Source organism: Centrocercus urophasianus, unplaced genomic scaffold (assembly GCF_019232065.1).
Source record: "Centrocercus urophasianus isolate 14NV4802_14NV808 unplaced genomic scaffold, USGS_Curo_1.0 seq_21, whole genome shotgun sequence".
Taxonomy (NCBI): Eukaryota; Metazoa; Chordata; class Aves; order Galliformes; family Phasianidae; genus Centrocercus; species Centrocercus urophasianus.
The window spans coordinates 1,091,676-1,117,168 of record NW_024884767.1 but is presented as its reverse complement, the minus strand read 5'-3'; the positions used below and the strand labels follow the sequence as shown (position 1 = coordinate 1,117,168).

At 37.9% G+C, this 25,493-nt stretch overlaps 1 protein-coding gene across 1 annotated transcript in view; it reads right to left on the bottom strand.

Annotated features, from left to right (window-relative positions):
• ZFYVE16 (zinc finger FYVE-type containing 16) overlaps positions 1-25,493 on the bottom strand; it is a 29,517-nt gene that overhangs the window by 3,837 nt on the left and 187 nt on the right. Inside the window, exons 2-19 of the mRNA XM_042822904.1 lie at positions 25,047-25,098; positions 19,512-19,619; positions 19,042-19,322; positions 17,202-18,626; positions 13,966-14,062; positions 13,405-13,578; positions 12,146-12,291; positions 10,142-10,520; positions 9,540-9,662; positions 9,295-9,450; positions 8,450-8,674; positions 7,081-7,163; positions 3,908-4,012; positions 3,036-3,186; positions 2,279-2,359; positions 1,584-1,746; positions 644-749; positions 61-225 (exon numbers count right to left, since the gene is read on the bottom strand). Of these exons, the coding sequence (XP_042678838.1) occupies positions 61-225; positions 644-749; positions 1,584-1,746; positions 2,279-2,359; positions 3,036-3,186; positions 3,908-4,012; positions 7,081-7,163; positions 8,450-8,674; positions 9,295-9,450; positions 9,540-9,662; positions 10,142-10,520; positions 12,146-12,291; positions 13,405-13,578; positions 13,966-14,062; positions 17,202-18,626; positions 19,042-19,322; positions 19,512-19,581 (3,930 nt within the window). The 5' untranslated portion in view covers positions 19,582-19,619; positions 25,047-25,098. The remainder of the gene's footprint in view (positions 1-60; positions 226-643; positions 750-1,583; positions 1,747-2,278; positions 2,360-3,035; positions 3,187-3,907; positions 4,013-7,080; positions 7,164-8,449; positions 8,675-9,294; positions 9,451-9,539; positions 9,663-10,141; positions 10,521-12,145; positions 12,292-13,404; positions 13,579-13,965; positions 14,063-17,201; positions 18,627-19,041; positions 19,323-19,511; positions 19,620-25,046; positions 25,099-25,493) is intronic.

Here is a 25,493-nt window from a genome sequence, read left to right as displayed (position 1 = left end):
AAGGTCTTTACAGGAAAGGCTTCAGAATTGAAGTATATACAATACAAGCTGAAAGATTACCATATCTGAGTCAACTGAAACTCTCAGGCCTATCTTATTCATCCCATTCTTCTTCAGGGTTTTAAGGTGTGGACAAAGAGCAGAACAGCAGGCAGCAGCGATGTCTTTAGCAAACTGGAGATGAACAGGACTGGGTAGTTCATGGTCCTTTTGGAAATAATACACCTGAAATTACAGAAATAAGGATATTCAGCAATCTGTCATATAAAAAGTTAAAAAAAAAAAAAAAAAAAGTAATTCAGTATTCAGTTAACACAACAGTGAGCTACCAATGCTTGTTTGCTGGCATAATGTTCCTAGAGTTTCATTTGTTCAATCAAAATACTTGAGTAACTATGAGAATATCTAGATTTCATACTCACAGAGTTAACAGTGCTAACAGACTTACACCATTTACTATTTTTCAGAGGAAAATAATGTAAAGTATATGAACTTATCACAGAATCACAGAACAGTTCGCAGTTCGGTATGGCTATGCGTAGTTTTGTTTCTTTAATAGTAACATTCAGTACTCTTGTTTTAGCACTTAAGTACTGTAAGTAGTAGCAGTAAAAAAAGTTCAAGCACAACATAATTTACTAACTTCGGTACACTTCACAACTTTTCCTTTTCTCTCAAAGTCTCTGGTGTGTGCTATTTTTTCACTCTGAGTTCCTTCCATTGATTTTCCATCCACTTGGCTTAAAATTCTATGGAAGAGAATAGTATTGTCAACAATTGCAATAACATTTTGTTTCATAAATGTTTTCCCATTCTGAAGCATAATGTCTAATTATCTTCAAAAGCTATTTAACAGCTCTGTAACAAAATAATACAGGATTTGCATCATAATAATATAGAAGCTACAAAAAACAGTATCCTAGACAGGGAACAAACAACACTTACTCAATAAAAACCTTACCTTTATAGGTCTGTGAAACTGAAGCCGCCTCTGTTAAAATTAAAGCCTCTGTTTGTTCTAATCAATCAAAAAAGCCACAAAAAAACCCCCAAAAAGCATGCCAAGACAACCCCGCCATGTGAGGAAGAGATGGCTTAACAAAAGGCAAGTTTTGAGTTAATGATGTGTAATTAAAGTTTGAAGTTATTCATATAACTGTTCAAATCACAGGGAATAAGGAGATATATATATTTTAAATTAAATGCTGCCATTGCAAGCAGTGAGTGGCCATGAGCAGTACAGTGCACTTCCAAGCCCTCGACCCCAGAAACTTGCAGGAACTAACTGCATCCTTAAAACGGTTAGTGATTTGACTGATAGAGACTTCCAAAGGAACATCAGGTTTTCACAAACTCGTCCTGTCAGCTTCCCGAACAGAGAAAAATGGTATTGATTTTGGCAAATACTACAAACAAAACTGTTCTGCTAGTGACATCTAGAGGAGAGCAGGCAGCTTACTGTCCTTACAGGTCTTAGTGGCAAATTACCTGAATAAAGATGTTTTAGATTAATTTCTTGAAATAAAAAGCAGATATTTGAAAGTTAGGAACATGAGAGTTACATGCTTTGCTAATATATTTACCCTTTGTTTGCTTTTTTTTCATCTTCCACCCAGCAAATATCTACATATTCTTTTAGACCTTCTCCATCCACTTTTCCACAAGTTATTTTGAAGTCTTTCTTGTCTCTTAATGCTTGACGTAGGCTTTCCATTGTCTCTGGTGTTATCTGGACCATTAATCCATCTACAAGAAAATCAATTAAAATCCCCACTTGTCTACAGGAAGAGCAGCAACACTTTATAGTCGTCCTGGCTTAAATATTAGTGGGATCAACCCTCTCCTGCAGCAAGTCCTAACTTGGACTCCATAGTAAACTACAGCATTAAATGCTCCATGACAAGAGTCAGGAGTAGTGAAAGCCTTTCTAGTCAGTAGAGCTAAGACTAGTAGAGCAATCTTAGACAAATGTTAAGTTTCTGGATATATGTGTTAATGTATGTATTTCATCAATACAGCAATGAACATACTTCTAGATACTGGAAGCTATAAAGGAAATGTTTGCACTGACTAATATGAAGAGATAAAACTTATAATGTAATAAAAGCAACAGATAAACTAGCATGCACCTTTATAAAGCACAGTTTGTTTGTTACAGGTTTTCTACAATTTACAAAGTCCTGAAAGAGTTTTGCTTAGAGTAGAACAAAGATCCTGCACAAAGCTAATTTTTATTTTTGAAACCACCTGTAGAACAGACACTCAGTACAATTCTTACCTTCAACTATGCTGGATTTAGCTAGAAATTCCGAAGATGTCTTTAAGGCTCCATTGAATACCACAAAACTTGCACCTGTAACTAGAAAAGGTAGGAAAAAAGAGTGACACTAATCACTCAAGTTTGACATTACCATCAAGTCAAATGACTTACATTACCTTTTTAAAATCAAAAATATATTTTAAATGTTTTTAATTAAAAAAAAAAAACCAACAAAAAACAGGGCAGAAGAGGTATTACTATGCTTCAAGTGATGATATGAATAACTTAGTCACAAGTTGGTACAAAAAATACTAGACTGTAGCAAAAAAAAAAAAGAAAACAAACAACCACCTTTCTCATTTTATGAGTGCATACAGTGTGTAAGACACTGAAAGATGGGCACAATGAAAGAGCCCAATATGCAAAAAGGAGACAGTTAAGAGAACTGAGAGAGGAGAACAGGCAGCTACAAGAGAAAACAGAGTGGTGTTTCAATTTTTTTTAAACATAAAACATAATGCCACACAACTTTAAATTAAATTTATTTACAAAGGATATTCCTGAAGCTTACAGTATTAGTAGTGAAACTAAACTGAACTAAACTGAAAGGTCATATGGAACTTTAAGCAACCTTGACTAGAGGGAGACATCCCTGCCCATGGCAAGGAGGTTGGAACTAGAAGATCTTTCAAGATCCCTTCCATCCCAAACGATTCCACACTCCTATGACTTTTGCTCTAGAAATTGTTCCCCATAAGCACACCAGACAGCTTACCTTTTCGAGGGTGTTCATTAGTGCTGTTTGCTTGCGTATGATAGTGACCTTGTTTATTCTGCACACACACAAAGTGAGAATCTGCTTCAGTATTAAAACTGGCTCCAATGCTAATTACATGGTCATTAGAGGAATTTATCACCTTCATCACCTGCCAATGTAAGATTTGTTATTAAACAGACAGATCTCATTCTGTAGTGCTCTTTAAATATAAGACATTAGAAAAATCTAGCACAATTATTCACTTAATTACAAGAAGTTTCAAGCTGACTAGCTGGAGTCAAATTAAACACGATTGAAAATACTACTTGGAGAGGGAAAAGTCTAAAAACTGCTGGTCAACACAGAATATCAGAGCTGGAGGGATTTTATTGGTCATGAGACTAAGTATGATTTTATTGGTCATGAGACATGAGATTAGTATATAATTATATTACTACTCTTATATTACTCAGTTTTTTCGTTAAAGCTCTATTAAACAGATTGCAATAAAAACTATACTGGCTTTTTTTAAAAATAGTGTTTTAAGTAAAACATAATCCGTAGGAAATACATAGGAGATACTCCTTGGAAATGCATGCTAGAACACTTCACTGAAATTGTTCATCTTCCACAGTTAACAGTTATCCTAAAAATGACTTATTTCCACACATCATCCACTCTAAGAGCACACTGGAGAGCTCCATCAGGTGAAGAAATCACTTGCAGAACTGCATGGACACTGACCAGAGAATAAAAGCACTACTGCCTCTAGGAACTACTACTCCTCCTCTGCCTTCTCCCCCTCCCCATTAATAAAAGAAGTCATGTTAAAGATGTGATTGGTATTACATCAAAAAAACATAAAAGCAGTTTGGAATAGTTTAACTTACTTGATTATATTTCCTTAGGGGTATTTTAATACAGCTCCTACCCATTTCCACGTGAACAAACAGGTTGTCTATTGTATGCAAAGTATATTGATAGTTTCTAAGGTCCTGCAATAGACAAAGATAATATGCTAAGACAAAGATGTGAGCAGACAGTTCATTTCCATACATTTTATAATAAATCTTAAAGACTAAGTACTTTGCATCTATCTCCAGGCTTTTAAGTCCTTAGAAGTACCTAAAAACTTCTGTTCCACTCCTCTGCTGTGATTCACTGGAAAAGTACCTTAATGGATATATTAAAAAATCTGTAGCATTCATGAAGTGGCTGTACTATTTAACAGTGGCTTACTTCAACTACAGCTACTTTATGCACATTGTGATCTTGTAATGTTTGAGGTAATGTGAAATACTTGAACAGAAAGAATGGACAAGCCCATTTGGTTTGCTGAGAGAGAGAATTTAGAGAACAGGAGATGGAGGAGAGACTTCATAGCTGTCTATCACTCAATGGAGGAGAGTGGAGAGCGAGGTGTTGATTTCCTCTTTGGTGACCAGTGATAAGTCCAGAATGGATATTAGGAAAAGTTACTCACTGACAGGGGGGCTAGGCCCTGGAATGGGTTTTCAAGGCAGTGGTTACAGCTCCAAGACAGCTGTTGTTCAGGAATCACGTGAACAATGCCTTAATTCTTAACTTCATGTGGAGCCAGGAGTTAAGACTTGACAATGCTTATCAGTCCTTTCCGGCTCAGGATATTTTATTCTATGATTCTGCAATCTCTTGAGTACTTGAAGTACTGCTTGAGTCTCACACTGTTCATTATACCTCCCTCTGACAGAGGTTACCATCCATCAGCCAGTTCTGCGAATTTCCACATTCTGTTCTGTTCTGGAAGAATGATGATAGATGAAAAATGGTCTCATTTGCCTTTCCTAGGGAACGCCAGGAAGTTTTGTATCAGCAATTGAACCAGGAAATCAGTGTTCTTCCCCAGTCAGCTCAGCTATAGCAAGAGCTATTTATGAACAGGTCTCACTGCACTGCAAGTTTCAGTTCAAATGACATTATTTGATGGTATAAAGGGTATTATCACAGATGTGCATGCCTTCACCACTTACCAGCACCTCAGTCACTTCTGTGGTGCTAGATTTTATCATCTTTAACTGAGTTTGAGCCATGTGTAGTTTAACATATTCTTAACCTCTTGTTAAGCTACATAATGAGAACTTTTTGCAGCCTTTCTACAACAACTAGAAACTCTTGCTACATCAGAAGAAGTAATCTTGCCAAAGAGCATATATTCCCACTGCTTGTTTTGAGCCTGAAGGTGGACCTTGGGCTAAAAAAGGAATGGATATAACATATCAGAGACTAAGGCAAATCCATTTCAATACATTCTTAGCAGCAGCAAGAAGTGCACGCTGATGCATTTAACTACCCATTGGGTGCCTGTCTGTCTTTTGAGGCTGTTCTTCTAGATCTTATTTACTTGTAGTTTAGGCACTTCCTGAATAATACAGAGGTTTAAGCTGATTAAGGAAATCTCCCTCATTTGGTGGTCCCTTCCACCCTCAAGTCCTTCTTCTGACCTCATATTGGTACTGTCCCAACAACAGCGAGGCAGGGAGCAGGCTCACAGAATTGAGATTTAAGATTCCTCCATCAAGAAAAAAAAAAAGCTGGCTAATTGCTAGCTTTCCTGTAGTGCAGCTCCGATTCATATCAATTCTCTATGCAGTGACATAAATATCAACAACAGGAAAAACAGAAGAGTGCCAAAGATTGCTGTTTCCTCTAAGCTGTAATGGTTTTCCAGATTTGAGAGGATTCAGTGATCACGTAAGTATGTGCAATTTTTTTCTCCGCAACATTTCCAACACTTTTGCTTACAGCATTAAGGATAAATTCTATGCAAGTATTTGAAGGGAAAGGTTACTGGACAGGAATAGAAGTTTACTAGTTTGTTTTTTCAAATTTAATGAAATACCATTTTAAGACTAGAATTCTTGCACCAAAGCAGTATTTGAAAGAGAAAACTGCAACTGAATGGCAACTGCTACCAGCTTCAGTGTAAATTCCAAAGTTGTTCTCATTATTTAAAACTATTTCTTACAACCAGAAACTGTGCTATAATGAGTATGATGCATAAGACTGCACTAGGTTTATAAGACAAGGCTTTGACAGCAGGGGAGTTGCTAAGAGAACATAACCCAGCAGCTGCACCATGTCTGATCAGATCCAGCTCCAGTCAGCTCCCAAAGGGACCCACTGTAGGCCAGATCTGAGCCCTAAGCGATACTGGAAGAAGCCAGTAGAAGAGCATGGTTAAGAAATGACCAGGAATGCAGCCCATGGTGGAGCCCATGACTGAACAGACGTATGTGGCCTGGAAAAAGTCACGAAGAGCCCTCACAGGTAGCAGGCCCTGGTCCACAGCTGCAGCTGAAGGAGAGTAGCCCATAGTGCAGAAGGGCTAGCAAATCTGCTGCCTGTGGGGACTGTGCTGGAGCAGCTCCTGAAGCATGAGCCTCATAGTAGGGAGCTGAATTGGAACAGTGCTTCAGGGAGCTGCAGCCTGTAGGCAGCCCACACAGGATCAGTTTGAGAAGGACAGCATCCTGTGGGAGGGACATACATAGAGCAGGGGCAGAGAGTAACCATGAAAGAGCATCAGAGATGAAGCATTATGGACTGACTGAAGCTCACATTCCCTGTTCACCTGCGTGCCTTGGAAGAAGGTAAAATAGGGTAGATGGGGAGGTTTGCTCTTAGCAAGTTGCCCTTAGTAAGAAATCACCCTGTTAGTGATAGTAAATAAATTTTGCTAGTAATAGGAACATTAACATAATTTATTATGCTGAATTTAATTTGACAATAACCAGTGATTGAATTCCCTGTTCTTATCTCAACACTTGATCCCTCTTTCATTGCATTTTCTCCTTATTTGCAGAGAAAAAGAATGGCTGTGGGGTATAGCTGCCATCAGGGTAAAGTCACCACACTTCCTTAGCTCACACTTAATACATATTAAAGTAGGGAATTTCCAAGTCACCTCCAAAGAAAAAGTTAATTCTTTAACTTTGCCAAAAGTAATTCAGCTTTAAACAATCTGAGGATATTTTACACAATCTGGATTACAACAGGAAGTGAAATGAATAAAATAATTACTCACAACAAGTAGATTCATAATTGTATGTCCTATTTCTCCGAAGAGCGGCTTTCGATGTCTGAAGCTTACTAGAGGAGTTGGATATACTGGAATAGAAGAAATAAAGTCACACTTTTAAGTTTTATAGTTGTAAGTATTTATTTTCAGTTATAGACCAAGTTTCTTAATTTCAATATCTGAACATTCAAGGGAACTAGAACCACTGTGATCCTTACTCACTGACAACCCCTTAGTCCACTGCATGATTTCCCCACCCACAGTTAAATCCTACTGCAATATCTCTACTACTCTAGAGTCACTCCCCAAGCAGCAGAAATCTTGTGGCAGAGACCTGCTGCTTCTTTCTCTGTGATTGACCAGCTATGTTTCTTGCAAAGGGTGAGCTGAAAGGAAACAACCTTCGTTCAGTCTCTGTGTCACCAGTTGTGAGAGGAGCTGCAAGGTTGAATACTTTCTTAAACAGAAGTACTATACAAGTAACATCCAATTTCATATTAATGTTGTAGAATGAACTGAAGTACCACTTAGCATTAATAAACAAGAATGAAGTGAATGAAGTGGTTCATACAAAGTAATAAGCTTCTAATTGCTTTGCAGTCCCGTGGCTGTAGTAGAAAACATGCAGCTGGAAATTAGGGAAAGCAAAGAGATCAGGAGACCAACACATCAACACACGAAGTCATTTGAAAGTAAAACAAACAGTGCAGCAAAATCAAGATAATGAGATCAGTCCAAGAAAGTGCATGGCTAGTACAAAAATGACAATAAAACTGGTAAGAGAAAAGTATGATAAAGAAGCTACCACCCTTGTCAACTCCCAGGCAGAAGCCTGGAGAGCAGAACTCCACTATTCACTCAAACCCACAAACAATTTAATGATGCATTTTTATAGACCTGATGCTTCTAAAATGGTACTCTTAATTTACCAAAAGTCCATTCAATGTCGGAACATTGAGTATGATATTTTTGAAATTCATCCCACTTAAGTAACATCTGCATGTTGCATCCTTTTTTTTTTTTTTTTTTTTTTTTTTTTTTTTTCAAAATTGACAATTAGGCTGGTGAACTTTCCCTCAAAACTTTCTCCAGTGACAATAGAAGTCAAACTTTTAATTTTTTTTAAGTGTCAGACTTGGTTTTTAAGTCTAGCCACCTCCAGCTAACATGAGAAAGAACCAAGTAAGTGTAGCAGAACAGTGTAAATTTCCAGGTGTCTCAACAGGACCAACAGTTCTCACATACAAAACTTCATCCTTATGCAAGAGTAATGTACAAGACTGCAAACATTTTGAATATTTTCTTTGACTACTAAAGTTAAATTTTTCAAAGGAAGTTTTACATTAATACAGCTATTTGAAGTACTATAACTTACCCCCATATTCTGCTCCCAGTCTCAACATTAAACGGATTGGAAAAACTTTTGCCCAGGGTATTTCCATCTTATGGATTAGAATACCACAAAGAAAAGGGTTATCTGGTAGCATTAAATCATCAAGTTTCTGATAAGTAGGTGAAACAAACAGGAATCCTCCATGGTCTTCATTACTGAGAAAATTTTCACTAAAAGTCACATTTTCCATGTTTCTTATTAACTTTCCTGTTGAAAGATGGTGAGAAAGAGTGTTGGCGCATCTTAAAAAGATAACATGCTATTATGAAGAAAACTACTACCATCATCCCTTCATTACAGACTTGCAAATCATAAAGTATGTCTCATATCTTCCTGAAAATCTGGGAGACATCTAACCCCACAGAAATATCCTACACACTTATTACCTGGATGGACATGAAAATGGAAGTAGACTTTTTTTTCCCCCCAAATATAAAAAACTCTAAAGTACACAATGTTCTGGCACACCTCAGTTGATGAACTTCAATTAACAGACCTCACATATACATATTTATGTATACTGCAGTTATGCATACCGCATACACAATGAAGTCCCAGCCATTGACACAGGGATTTATGCACAGAATCTCCAAGTCCATATGTATTAAGAACAATTACAGAAAATGCAAACTAGATATTTACAGAAGTATTTGAGCCAGAGAAATGCACATTTTCTTTCTGTTGTCTATTTAGAAACAAAGACTAAGCACTGACAAGTTTTTCAACCAGATCAGATATACCTATAAATGCATAAAAAGTGCATAAACTTCTAACTTTGAAGGCAAGCAAGAAAACATCACACCATAATATCAGACATGATTACATACCTTCTACTGCATTCTTATAGATGTCAATAAATAATTTGAATATTTCATTAGGAAAAGTCTTCTCATCAGGCAAACACTGCAACAGAACTACAATTTCTGCCTGCCCCAAACCATGTAGCCCGTTTGTTGAGAAGTACCAGCATTTTTCTGAAGAATCTTCAATTAAAAAGACAGAGACCACAGTAATGCTGATCTTTACAATCAGAAAAATAGATTCAATGGAAAAGAAAACACACACTACTTACAAGATATTAACTTGACATTCACAAGCAAGTTTGCATTTAGGATAAAAGTTAATGGACTGGCACCTCCTTTCTCAAGAAGCAAGGCGACCTGTTGGTGTGACAGATTTTCTTCCACTAGGGGATCTAAAGAAATTAATATCTGATTTAGTTCAACATGCCAGCCAACTACTAAAATTAAAAAAAAAAATCAGATGACAGTATATGAAAGACTGTCCTTACTTTCCTATCTTAAAAGGCTGTTAATTATTTTCAAACTTAGAACAAGTTCAGTAGCTTACCAGAAGATTCAAAGGCCATACAAAAATAAAGCAGTAATTTATAACAAGGCATGATCTGGGGCTGCTGTTTATTTGGTAGTTACTCATATTATCTGTGTTGTTTCTTCAATTCACATATTGCTGTTAGTTACAGTGAAAACAATCACTACTAGAATGGGTTTATGTGATTGTTATTTTCACAATATACTCACATTTCAGTAACTCATGTTTAACTAACGAACAATCTAACATGCAGCACAGGTGAGAAGTTAAAGTTGCATTTCTGTATTAAAATTCACATTTAGAAATCCTGCATCTGGTGACGCAGTACTGACAATTGTTTACCTTTTCCTTTTTCACCCATGGCAAGCAGAAGCGGTGGCAGCTTATCACCATCTGGAAGAAGGCTGACATCTTTCCGAACACAGTTTTCAACACCACAAAGTGCTCTGTAACTTGTAGGACTAACAGGCATATCACTTTTAGCCCAATCTGCTATATTAGTTCTAGTCTTCTCAGATTCCGTGGTGGAAGAACACTCTTTAGTGTCTGGAGTCACAGATTTATCACTATCAATCATCTTGCTCTGGCTGGAAATGGTCTGTTGTGCATCCTCCGGAACAACAGAAGGACATAATCCCTCTGTTCTTGTGATAACATCCATTTCTTCTTCTGGTTTTGAATTTACATCAGTTGGTATGTCATCTTCCTCTGCATTTGCACCCTACGAGAATAAAGAAGATCTATACTCTAGTTTCACAACAAACTATAACTTCTATAACTTCCATGATAGCATTCTAAAAGAAAGAAAAGGGACTAGGAAATCTACCAAACTGACAGGACATAAATTATTTATTCAAGAAGTAACTCACCAAATCCACTGTGGACCTTGCATTTCCCCCTGTTCTTAAAGGTCACATTACACCCCATTTAAAGTGAAGATGAATCACTTTTTTATTTGTTCGGTAATACAAAATTCTCAGAAAATGCTGTAGATCTATCATTTTAGCATATAGCCAGATTTAACAAAATCAACGATAAAGTAGGTATCCCTTGAGCAACCCAATTAGTATTATTGTTTCTTCACTTGGATACAATAGCCAAGTCTAGTATTGTACAATTCAACTCATTTTTGGTTTGCTGTCAAACCTGCGCTGCTCCCTCAGTGAAATGCATAGAATAAACCAAGAGTGCAGTCATATTATGAAATGATCTGTCATCAAAACAAAGGTGGATGCGATCTATTAAATATATTGAGTCATCACACTATAAATCCCTGTAGATTTGCACACTATTTCAACAGGAAAGACTGAATTGTAACAAGATAAAAACGTAACAACACTATGCTTGTCCTGTATTAATTCTCCTGACATGCCCTCAGCTTCCTCAGATCTCCTGCTTAGAGAACACGTGCCAGAAGATGAAGGAAAAAGAAGTGTGACTAAAAGAGCCTCTAATAAACTTCTTTCCCACAAATTCACTTGCTGGCTTTGCAGATCACTTTATACTTTTGGCCTTCATAGCAGTCTGAGGCAGCATGCTTGGGATTACATGCTACATGCTACCTAGTAAAAGATATCCACAGCTTAGGAGCTGCAACATAGCAGTTTTGTCTGAGCTCCTAAAGCTGTATATGAGAACCATCAACTCACTATTTCTTTGTTCATGATGCTTTTAATATTAGACACTGTTTATCTTCTCTAAGTGAAAATAATCTACTCTTTCATCAAAACAGAAGACAGGTTTTATCTTTGGGTTACTATGATGGGTAGAGCAAGAACTTCTAGGTTTTGGAAACAAGAGGGATACATTTATTGTCACGACAGTTTTCCACTTGTGTTTCTGTTCCCTCCAATTTATTTCCTATTTTAAACAACTACTTAAGTACTTTCTTCAGACCGATCATTGACCTTAAGTCTTCCTTTTCCAGTAACTCAGACAGCAATAAAAGTAACATTAATAAGTTCTGCTACTCATACACTCCTAACTCTGCAATTCGTGGCAAATGACACCTGTCATTTTAACATTCAGTTCATGAATATTCAGAATCTATCTGCCTTCACTGTCTGAAAAATGTTACCATTTTTATTATCTGTGAGTATGATATATAGCACAGTCCAGGACAGGCAACTTCTGTATTCAGTTCTTCACCTCTTTGTCCCTTAAGTAAGCTATTTGACTTATATTTATCATACCTTCATAACAGTAGTTATACAAATACTTTACAGAATAATCTTGATTTTTAATATTTTCTACTACGTCATTTTTGAAGTTCATGTATGTCCTAATCAACAGGGAACAAAGTTATTTCAGCAGAATTCATGCATCTACATACAATTTTAATCATACCATATGCAGCTCTGGCACATCAGGGCGTACTGTGTCCTGAGACGACCTCTTTGCTCCAGATGAAAGCTTTGTTGTATATGCCACTTCGCCAGTTGGCAAAATACCATCTGCAAACCAAACTCTCTTCTGTTCTTTGGGGCATAACTCTAGGATAGATTGAGAAAAAACACTGAATTTGTATTACTTTACTGTTCTAATAACTAAAAGAGATGCATACTCAGAGGTCTTTCTCCTATCAGTTACATAGAGAATTTGTTAACTGAAACTAAGCACAGGTAGACAGCTTGACTCCAGCCACAATCCTATCAGGTAAATACATGGAAAAAACAGTTCATCATAGCAGAGGAAGCTGTCATGCTATATCCTATCACTCTACATATCAAAACTTCTTCGTCAACCATCCCCTTGTCATAAGATATAAATAAAATGCTTACCACAACTAGAAGATGAAACACTAAAAAAAAAAAATCTAGTCAATGTTTGAAAAACTATTTTCATTGATGAAGGTCAGGTATTTAGTAATAGTGAAACAAACACTGTTCAATGGCTAAACATTCATGTTTACTGAGGATGAACCCCTACTGCTTCTTACTTTTTCCATAAAAAAGTACTTTTGTTTACTGTAAAAAGGCATGACAGATGTCTCCGGAGCAATATAAAAAATTATGAAATTATCTGAACTGAACAAAGAAATTACAGTATAAACATAGAAGAAGGACAATCTCCACTTATGAAATGTGGATGCAAGACAGATGTTGTCAAACTCATGGAGTCTGAACTCAGAACTAAGAGCAAGTTTCTTGAGTCCTAATTGACAGAATTTCTGTTCAATACTGTATAATCAACGGATATCAAGATGTTACAATCACAAAATAAACAAGAGAGTTAGGCAAAGTGGACTATGATAACAAGAGAGAATAAATGGAAGGTTTACCCTTATGCTGGGTTCACCACAAAACACCAGAAGGAGGGATCTCCAGATGAGACCCTTCCCCACTGGCAGCCAGCTCTTCAATAGGTCTAGGAGGGGTGAAGCCAGGCTCCACCCCTTCCGGCAGCACAGCTGAATTGCCTTCAGCTGTGCTCCTCTGGCTGGCTCATGGCTCGCCTCAGGTGATCAATCAGAGGTTCAGGCCGTGACTCAGCAGTTCCCATACTAATACTATATCCACATAGTACATACCCACAATATAATAAGCAACTCTTCCCAAGCAGATCTTGAAAAAAATGTTAGTTAAATTATACTGTGTTAAACATACCTTCATTATCAGATTGTTTAAGTGCTGAAATGGGTAATGGTGAAGAAAATAAGGGGCAGCTGGCACTACCAGTTATACAGGCTTCCTGCAAAGGTGGAGCAGAAGAATTCTCAGAGGAGACACTGGAATTAGGGGCAGGACCTGTTGGACTCATCATCCTTTCAAATGCTTGTGCTAAATTAAAAAATGAAAAATTGTTTGCTTTAAATGTTTAAACATTAAAGAAAAGCAATAATTTTAGCATGCAGTGCAATACTGAGGGTTTTGGGTTTCTTGTTTTTTGGTTTTTTTTGCAATAACAGTGCATAGTTTAGTGAGCTAGTTGTGTAAACTGAACGCTCAAGCTATTTTATTGATTTTCAATCTGCCATTCAACATGTAGAAGGCTACTGTGGAAGGGTAGAAGATGGGGCAAAAATCTGTTTTTGTGGAATCCTGCCACAGATGACCCAATTGAAGCATGGAAGCTTCCCAGAAGGCATGAAAATTAAGATACTAGCTGTACATATTATTTTTTTAAGGATTACTACAGTTATTCAAAAAGATCCAAATCTTTTTTACCTTTATTAATATCATCATAGCAGCGAGTACAGACTCTTGCTTCCTTTTCCATGTACTGTAATTTGCACTTTCGTTTGCAACAACCACCGCAAAAAACCTGAACAAGAAAAAGATTGAAATAAATATTATAAGCAAAGTCCCAATATTTCCTGAGTTAGGTTTCTATTATATTATTTCATCTAATTAAAATAATAAAGCATACATAAAATATTCTCAGCAATACTGAAGAAGAAGAGGAGCTTTAGTACATTTATCTTACAGTATGTTTCTGTGTTGACACAAGGGGAATTACCAGAACTAAAAGGGTTTTATCAAGGCCAAAAGCTCCACAGTTTGGCCTGAAGCTTTTTGAGTTCTTAACCCTGTTTCCCAGAACAGCACACAATCTATCCATGCTACAAATTTTTGAAAAAGGCTACATCCTATCACTTTTCTGAAACACTCAGGAACACTATGCTGTAGCACAGCTCTATAGCATTACCTAGGGTAACCCTCTGGGTACCATGTGTCATCATCATTCTACTCTCAACCAAACATAAAATTGACACTTGTTTGGGGAATCCTTATGATCTGCAGAACTTCCTAAATAATAGGGAAGCCTACCAAGCCATGTTAACACTTGTGACCCTAAGGCAATGCACCAGCTGAAAATCTCTGAAGAACTAAACCAAACTAAACGCCAAAGAGTTGAACCCATTTTTTAAGTTGTTTTTGTTAGTTTTAAAGCACAAGGAAGTTTACTGTCACCTTCATGACTGAAGAATTTCAAGTTCAGCATCTGCTGAAATTCTGCACAAAACCTAAAAATGCTACTTTGCGTATTTCCATTAAGACTGCCTCCAAGGAAGGCTGTTGAAAATGCAGTAATATTTTATTTCTTTTCTTCTTTTCTTTTCTGGATTCTTCAATTTACAATTAAGGTAAAACAATATTCCAAGTTATTCTTCGTCTTGTTTAACAAGCCCAAGTATCTTTTCTTAAAAGACAGTATTATTTTGTGTTTTCGAAAGTATTGTATTAAATCCTCAATAGTCCAGAAGGTGTTTATCTTACCAAAAACGAACATTTCAGTTTGAAATGTTAACAAAGGATAGACTGTACTAGCTGTTTGTGTCCTTTAAGTAGGAAAAGCCATGCTAAGATTCACATTTGATCAGTGCAAGACAATAAAATAAACATTCCAGTTGCTTCCATATTAATCTCATAACAATTAATGCTTGCATATTAATTATTTATCTCACCTGAAAACGCACATGCTTAGTAAAGTTATTAAGCTTGTAACTGGAAAGGATCAATTGCTAATCAGCTGCTGTCAAAATTTAGGGCTTCAAATGCTGAGCAGTACAACAATCCTTTGCCAAGTGCCATTCTCTTACACTTGGTGCCACTAGAACCCTCAACAAAGGCATTACCTCAATCTCAATGCACAAGAAACAAGAGGTGGAAGCAAACTAAGGGACAGATAGCGCAACAGAGCAATGGCTATGAAAATGAATATACTGAGCAACAAAATTAAATCTAGTTGGGCTGCAAAGAGAATGTGTGCCACATTAAAAAGCAGACAAATAAATGGAGATGAGAATTTGACCTTGTGTATTGCAGATGGGAGAAGAAGCAGTATTATTGATAGCTTATGCATTCCTCCAACACAGAAGCCAGAATTCCCAAGTTCTGACACTTTCCCTGATAATAATAAATCTATAGGACTACATAAAAATTAAACAATTCTAAGACACTTCACAGAGAACAACTGTGAATTTCTACCTGTTCCTCCTCAAGCTGGTAGCAAACACTGCAACACAATGTGGATCCATGAAAAAGTAGACTTTGTTTTTAAAAACAAATAGCAAAACAATATTGCACATTCAGAAAAGCAATGACAGTTACAGCTGCTTAGCACTCCATTATCTCTGACAATTACACCATCTGTACTGCCTTCACTCATTTTCTGAATGCACAAGCATTGTGAAGCACCCTGAATTACTTTGCTATTATGCAAATACACTCTGCTACACCCTGTTAACACACAGGATTAACAGTAACAGCAGTTAGCTATAAGCAGCAGTGCGTACTGGAGGGAGTTTCTATTCCCATCTCCAGAAAACAGGCAATAAGCTTCATAGTGAATATAAACAAGAACTTCAAGAAGTTCAAAACCATACTCTAAAGAACCATATTTTAAACTGTTATAAAATTTTAGTAGGGTATATAACTGCCTAAGTTCGATAACATCTAGCATGTCACAATAAGAACTTCATTTTTCTCAGTGCCCCACTGCAGATCTACACTTTCTATAGGTCTGCTGTGACAGAAGAAAGTGGGGGCTATGCTTTCAATACACAGTACTTGAAGAGGGACTCCACAGAAAAAACAAGCCACTCCAGTTGTCTTTTGAAATGAGATGAAAGAAGCTAGTAAGTCTAGTCTTTGCACCATCTCCTCATCCATAAAGCTGCAGAGGAACACTGAAAAAAAAATCAGTTCCAATAGCATTATATTTGTATTTATGCACTAGCACACAAGATGCAATAGCTCACGAAGAAATTTATTTTTGATTAAAAACAGACTTCAGCATTATTTACTCACTGCACACAAACATAGGCTGGAAAAATAGAAAAGTCTACAGACTACTTGCTCAGTTAGCCAGTACCATTCACTCAGCGGAAATAGCATACTTCCCTCTGCTCTCCCTGACAACTCCCTTGGAAAACTGTGCAGACATTTAAACACAGTGCACAACAGACTGTAAGTCCGTTGCATGGCTGCTTCTGTGACAGCTCCTGAAAGAACATACATTCTTCCAGAGTAATAGATATTTTTTACACTTATCATAATCACTTTTCTGAATTCTAATTACCATCACTGCCTAAATTTTTGATGCCTAAATACTTAAGCTTAATCTAAAATAAGTAATAAACTGATTCAGTGTGCACTGCAGTGATTGTTACAGTGTCACATCTTCCCTGTTACAAGAAAAGAACAGTATCCTAACCAGTAATGGAAGATAAAGTAAAGCTATGCAAGGAAAATGTTCTTATTTTCAAAAAAGAAGTTTTTTTTTTTACTTATTGTAGTCTTTTCTAAGAGTCCAACTCTGATGTAAAATTAAGAAAAAATTAAAACAAAAAAACCTTACAATGTTGACATAATTCATCTTTCTCCTTTGCATTCCGGTTATCCCTAAATCAGAGTAAATTTGCTTACAGTAACAGAAGGACCCCTCACCAACAACTTACTTTTCCACACGCACGACAGTGGTGTCGTCTTTTTGTAAAGGTGAACTTCACTTGACAGTTCATGCAGTTGGGTGCCTCTGAATCAGGAACCCACAACGGCTGTTTCTGCAGAAGAGCTGCAGGTGTTTTTAGTGATTCTACGCTTTGAAAAGTTTTTCTTGCTTCAGTGCCAATCTCCCCCGCAGGTTCAGAATTTTCATCAGAAGTAATGCTGTTCCTTGAGAAGGGAGCTTCTGGAGTAATTGCTTTCTCAAGCACATGTGTTTGATTCAGTTGTTTCTGAACATTTCCTTGCGTACTGTCACACAACAGCTTTGGTCTTGCACTTTCATTAGGAATCTTTGAAACCTGTGCCTCACTATCACGCTCAGACACATTTTGAATATGAAATGCACTCTCCTCTGGTGGAGGTTTCAACTTATGGGCTGCAAGACAGACTTCAAGATTGCTACTGATGCTAGTTATATCCTCCAGTTTTGTCAGAGCATGTTCTTCAGTAACCTGTGTGAAATCCAGGTTCTCATCCCCCAGATTCCCTTCTGTGTCAGCTGCCATTAAGTTATTACTATTGCTTAAAGAATTCAATGAACTGGACAGATGACTTTGCCCATACAAGAATTCATCAAGCTCTGCATCACTTACAAGACTATTACTTTCAATAATACCCTCCTCAACAGTAAAGTTAGCTACAGTTTGGCTCACACTTTCATCATAGTAACAGTCTATATCAATGCCATATGGCTCAGCTTCATATTCCATAAAAGTAGAAGCAATAGCTTTGACTTGATCAGAATCACTATCATCAATTACATTCTCAGTATTACATGTCTCTCCATCACTTTTTTCTACAATAATTTGGTTGATTTTAGTTAGATATCCTTCCTGTTCATGTAAGTCAGTCTCTTTGCAGGACTCACAATCAGAGAGATCAGTTGTTAAAGTGTCACTAATAACCTCTGCTATTTCATCCTGAGGTACAGAATTAACTTTTTCTTCTGTTACAACTGAGGAACCACATGGAGATACAGGAAGTGGTGGAAGATGTAGCAGTGACGTCTGGACATCCTCGACTGATTCACATAAAGGTAAAGCACTGTTTAGTACTTCACTGCCAGCAACTTTTTCACTACCCACATTCTCTTCCGTAATTTGCTCTTCTAGTTCTACTTCAGCCCCTGTTTGACACATAGAGCCTTGTAAAGCATGACTTTCAGGCAATGTTCCATGGCTTTTGTCCAACTGATGTGTATGTGGCAGATTTGAAGGCATGGATTCCATTTTACACTGATCTTCCAAGGTCACACATTCTGCAGTATTTCCTCCATGTATCTCTTCACTCACTGGAGAGCACATGCTTCCATCTTGTGGCTCAGAAGGCAATTTTTCACAAGCTGTCTCATCTCTGGGATCATACACATTTGAATTCTGTAATGTTTCAGAGACACACACAGTATTAGGGTGAGCGGTTTGTTCAAGATGATCAAATACTTCAATATAGGATTGTATATTTAAACTGAAGTGATAATCACACAGACCTGAAACCTCTGCTTTACCAAAAACATCTGATTTTAAAGCTAACTGATTACTCTCTTCTGTTTTAACAGGTCCTGAAAGTTGTAGCATTGAGTCCCCATCATTCTGCTCTGTACATGAAACACCTCTGCAACCCAATGAAAATACACAATCAAGGAGAAGTATGCAAGATTTGCCAAAGCCACTCAAAGTCTTCACTAGAATAAGAGTCACCTGACTGCAATTTTTGATTATTTACATTAGTACCTGCTGAACGGATCAAGTTACTTATGTCATTAATAAGATCACACATAGGTATACTACTTCCCAGGTTTGAACCCTGACTTCCTTCTGACGAAGCACCGTTCACAATGGTCAAAATATCAGGCCCAGGAACACTCCTCTCATTTTGTGATGAACAATTCGGGATCCCTTCATTTGGTCTGGTGTGGCTGGCTTGAGAGATTTCTTCTGACGCGGGACAGCTGTTAGCATTCTCCAGTGGTTTTTGCGTTGGGTATACATGTTGCAAGAAACCCAAATCCAGAGGAAGGGAACGGTGTTTTGAATCATATGGATTTTGAGGAGCTCTGGAGAGGTCGCATTCATCTATTTTAAGCAAAAAAGAGATCAAAAGCAAAGTTTACAAGACTTAAGTGCTTCTACTGTGCATGTCCTCCAAATTTAATCTATTCACTACCATAAGCTTTAACTTACCATTTATTAGTTTCAAATTCCCCGTAACAGTCACTCAACCAATATTAACACACTGCAGTAGAAGGCAGCACAGTTACTAACCTGTATTCAGTTCAAATTCATCCAGCAGTTTGTCCAAGTCACAGACTGCAGCTTTGAAGTATGTATCCATTCTATTTAAGTTCTAGTCTGGCTTCAGGCCTCTCAAACCTAAAAAGAAAAATGCAATGATTCACTCATATTTTGCTACTCACAAAGTGTTTCCATTATTAGACAATAACTTTCAGGAAGTATTTTAATGAAACTTTCTGTCTATAAAATAAAATATTATGCAGATGACTGCAGTCCATCAGCCTCTATGTACCTCATGCTCAATGACTTGCCTTTAAATCCTTTTAATTTTTCCTTCAAGACCAGGAAAAAAAAACAAAAAAACAGCATGGTAATTTAGTTCATCTCCACCCTACTCAGAACACAAAACCCATTAACCTTCTATGAGACCTGCAAAAAAGCATTTAGAAAGAAAGAAGTTTCATTTTAGATACCTGGCAACTCACCAGAAAGCAATTTGCAATGCATGGTCTGTATCATAAAACAGTGTTCCATTTGCTTAATGAAGACTTTCAGTCTCCAGATGTTATGCCTTCTTGATCACTTTGAGAAGCTTCCTAATCCTACATCTTTTTCATGTCTGAATACAGGTAACACGCAGTTAACTGTCATATAATCAAGATGCTATCTACCTTACCGGAAAGTAATGCAAAGGGACTCAGATCTCTTTAGTTCTTGTGTCTGGAAACCAGACCTCTGAAGGTCTGCCTTGTTTTCCTGCTACTCAGGGAGATGCTAAAACAGCTCATGCTAAAATAGCTTATATATTGTTAAAGGAAAAACTGCAGATCTCACCCTTACAGCACGTGCTTATGGACTCTAACAAAACTGATGGTCAAAAGTTACTAAAAGAGATTATATAAAGTACAAATACTGAAGTTTATGAGAAAACAGAGGTTTAAGAAATACATAACATAAATACATAACGCTGTGGGGATTTCTTGCACATCCTTAACATTCAGGTGCAACTTCTTTTCATCCATGACTAAAAGAAGCAGTCACAGAACATTCTCCCCTCTTCCATCTCCCCAAAACTACTACAGCAATAGGGAAACAAGCAGTAATTCCTTCTTATCCATCCCTCATCTTTCTGTTCTCAATCTTGTATACGTATTATCATCATTAAACTAAAATCCTGCTCATTTGATATAACGTTTCAGGAATCAGATCACCTTATATTTTAGGCTCAGCAATAGTTGCCTGCAGCCAATCCCAGCATTAACATTAAAACAGGAGTGAATTGGAAGCCATGAAGAAGTTCTGGTCATACAGTTTTGCTAAATGTCTATTTGCTTCCTTGAGCAAAAACAAGCTGTTGAAGCTGTTTGTTTCATCAAATTGCACTCACTCTGAAAGTAACGTAAGAGTTTCAAGAATTCTACCATCTGAAACTAGCAGCAGTGTCACTGTATTTTTAAAAATACATAGCAATTTCTGTAAAAACCCCATACCTAAAAGAAAACAAGCAACTAAGATAGAAGTTTTATATGGGCAGGGAAAGCGCATGAGCACACAGGAAGGAGACTACTGGGTGTGGAAGCAGTGACTGCAGTTGTTTACACACAAAGATCTTCACACTGCAACTTTTAGAGGAACTGTTCCACAACTTGCCCTTTTAACATTCCTTACATCATATGAGTTTTGATTTGTCCAGTTACACTGAGCAGGAAGCAACAACAACTTTTTTTTTCCTTAGTTTTCATTGAGATGAGGCCTTTGTATAAACATAACAACTGAATGCCAGCACACCAGAAGAAAAAGCAGATAAGGAGCAAAGCATCCCCACCAGGCAGAAAAACAGGGAAGCCTGATCTGTGCACCTGAGACACCTTCAGGACTTGAATGAATCCCTTACTTGCTGCTGCCACCTTCCAAGGGTTGAAAGGCATGAACCTTCTGCTAGAGGCTGTTTTCCAAACACACTTTCTAGTTATCTGAATCCTGTCCCAGTACTGTCTCCCAGTGGATTATAGATTATTAAAATATGGTCTCTGAGATCTTAAATCCTTCACAGTAAGGCACACAACTTGAGATTCCTATTGGCTCAATTTCATATGATTCTTTCAAAGTAGAAAGCCTTAAGTTTTAAGCAGTGGTTAAATCACTGTCTGCCAAAGATTGTATGCTTCCATCCTAAGATAAATATTTATATGCTAGGGGACTGGGAGATTGTGTACCGGTCCCTTTCAAAAACAGAAGAAAATAACCAAAGCATAAAACAACTACAGCACAGTGTTAACAGCTACTTTCTAACACAGTAGAAGTCAGTTTAAAGGGGAAGACCTCAGAAAACTTTTTTTTTCAGAAAGACATTTCAGACTGGGGAAGGTAGTTACTGCTAAACTGGGTGACTCAGTTTACACACCAGCTCTGGAGACTGACTTTCACAGATGGAAGTACTAAACTGAGCTAAAAAGGCCTGTTATTTCTTTTAGACATTTTACTCTCTGCCTTATGACTAAGCTACAAGGCCTGATAGCAAATGAAGCACTGAGGTGCTTACTTCTTTAGACAGAAATACACAAAAGATGGTTTTCAAATATTAAAGGACAGAAATAAGACACAATCTAAATATTTTGAATTATTACAAGTCATTAGCTCTCATCTCACAGTTTGGTCTTATTTATGTCTCACTTAATGGATATTTAATTTCATTAAAGAACAGAGCACAGTTAACAACCTTTATTTTGCTGATAGAACATCACCAAGCTTCAATATTTTTCATTACTTTATTACAACAAGGCACATCGGACTACTTTTTCACTTCCCTAGGTAAGCACTTGGTTTGTTTTTAAACAAGTTCACTCCACGTCTCCCATTCTCATGTTAAGCTTACAGTTTTGACATTCTCGGCCAACCCCATAAGGGCTTTTATAGTTGCAAACAGGTGATGTCTGCCTGCCAGCACCCCCCGTGCTTTCACTGAACAGTTTCAACAGTTTCTCGCTCCTAAAGGAACTTTCCCTTACAGCCTAACCTTATGGGCTCCCCATCCCCAGAGGGACATTCAACATAGTTTTGGTTGAGAGTCGAGTACAACAGTCAGACATGCTTAGTATGTCGTTCTTAGAGATTATCATGCTAAGGGGTTTTAACTTAATATTTATTTCACAGATTAATGAAGCAAAAGTTCTTACTCTAGGTGCTGTGACTTTCAAGAGTCCATGCTGAAACGTTAACTGCTCACTCCCACAGCTGTTAGCCAAAACAGGACCGTGGCTGTCACAAAACTGCCTCCTTCATCTTGCTTTCATACCAACCTTGCAGATATCCATCCCCAAGCTTTACAAGAGATAAGCTAATGCTTGCATTTCTAAACACCTAATGAGCAAACCCCACATTCACGTTTACAGTACAAATGCTCTTTCCTATCTTACCCATGCTGATTAAGAAGAAATCTAACAATGAAACTGTTATGTAGTAGTCATCAATCACAGTGAACTCTGTATTCCAAACGCCAGCAGAACAGCAGTAGTCCCAGGATGGACTCTGAACAGTTAAGTGTTTAGCACAAGTACATCAGCACCTGGTCTGACACCCTTCTTTGCGTACTAAGGCTGGGCACAAAGCAAGCCTAAACAGAACAAATGGGATTGGTGAAAGCTTGCTTACTTTATTTTCCCCATCAGATGAGGCTTGGTTACTAGCTAACTCCTAACACTGCACTTTATACTGGACCCTACCTTAAGAAACAGAGGCAATAATTTTACTGGAAAAGTTACCTACATAAAGCAAATGTTGTGATTTAGACGACCATGTAACATGCCTGAGTGTGTCCATAGACTTAAAAAAAAAAACAACAAAAAACAACAAAAACACTTTATAAGCAACTTTATATAAACTTCGTAAACAATTTCTAAAGGATACATATACTAAGATTCAAAAAATACTTTGTTAGGGACCTCTCAATGCAGTCTTATTAAAATAAGAAGACATTACAAATTTGCTAGGATAGAGAACAGCCAAGCATCAAACTATATTGTAGACTGCCATTTTTTTAAATCAAACACAGTATTTCTAAATGCAGGTAATTTGTAGTTTTCAGTAAGAACTTGCAAAATGGTCAAATTCATCATGGTTTGCTAAGCAATTGCATGTCTAACAACAAGCAGATTTCTGATGTTTAAAAATCCCTGAAAAACAACCTCTAGTGCTTGATATATATATCCATTACCAGATATCAATCTAGTCACAACCAAACATCATCAAAGAATCCAGGCCTGTATTTGTAGGGAGCATGTTGGAACAAAGATTGGATATGGAAGCAAAGAAACACAAGTGAATGTACAGTTCCTCAAGTCTAAAAACTAGCATAATATTAGGACAGTTATTGTGGTCATCTGTAGAGACTTTTGTATCATCACAATGATACATTATTTCAATTCACTACCTTTACAGGAATTAGAAAACTGTAGGCCCTTGCAGACAGAAACAATACCACCACCAACCAACCAATAAAAGCCATACAACCAACCAATAAAAGCCATACAACCAACCAATAAAAGCCATAGAAAGACCACCAAAGCCTGGGTGTACAGATACCCATGGAGTTCACCAGCAATCAACAAAGAGCGAAAAATGAGAAATAATTAAGTGCTGTCAGACAAAAATAATAATAAAAAGATATAATATTCTTGCTGAGCAATGCTATACATTATTGAACCATAAAAGCACAGCAGCTGCTGCCACTGCAAACCTACTTGCTGAATAAGGGGATGAATATGAAATTTACGAAAGTTTTCAGACACCTAACAAAAACTTACATTGCATGATGCAAAACACTAAACTGCCTCACCTAAAGATGGATGTTGCTGAAACACAATTTCAACAATACAAAAGGTCACCAGCGTTGTGATTTTATCACCAACCTGATCAGACTACTTATGTTGACAACGTACTCAGCCTCACTAGAATTTCCTTCCACTTTAACGGCACATACTATCACTCTTCTGACCAGAAAAAAGCACCAATCACACCACAAATAGATGTCAGACAGCAATTAATGACTATCAGCACCGCTCCAGAACATCACCAGTACCAACAAAAACAGGCCCAATGGCTGAAGAACCCATTCCAAAAAAATCACAGAACTGCTTGAGTTGACAGGAACCTTTAAAGGTCTAGTCCAACCCCCTCCTTGCTCACCTGAACAGACAAACTGCACACAGTGCCACCACTACTGGAAGTATCAGCTTGTAATGCTCAGCCTTGGGAAACAAGCCACGGGAACATGACTATTTGATCAGGTCTTAAAGAACTTCTCAGACAACAGAGACCAGTGATCTCTTAACTTTCTCATCTTCTCTGATCTGCATTATTAATGATCAGACATTCGTATTGGACAAACTAAGCAGTACAGCATCAGACACTAATAGCATCTGGTTCTGGCAGCCAACTGAATCCTTTCCTGTGCACAAGTCATTTCTTCAGGGCATACCAAGAAACAGCTTTCTGCCACTGCAGTCTGTATCTGAATACAGACAGGGCTACCCATATGCTCCAGTTCATCCAGCACATCTTACTTAACTTGAGCAGTGCAAGCACGTCCATTAAACTCTGCATCCGACAGCGATGCCAACTGAAAAGAAGAAGTGAAAAGATCGTCAATGTCTGCAAATCGCTACGAGCACCGCGTCTGCCCTAAGCTGTACATTCACCACGTCGTTTTCGCTTCGTTCCAGAACGACCGTGTGCAGCACTTCCACGGCCGTTACGGAGACGAGCCCCTGAGGCACGCCGCCCCAAGGCACCCAGAGCCGCAGCGCAGCGCAAGGCCCAACTCAGACGGCCGCCTCGGGTCGGGAGGAAGCGGGGCTGCCTCACAGAGCGCAGCTCACGGCGGAAGGCCTCAGAACAGCGCCGTGCGTGAACCCCTCAGCTGTCCTCCGCCCCGGGCCGCTCCCCGGCCGGGCGACCGTCCACTGCCGCCACTGCCGCCACTGCCGCCACTGCCGCCACTGCCGCCACTGCCGC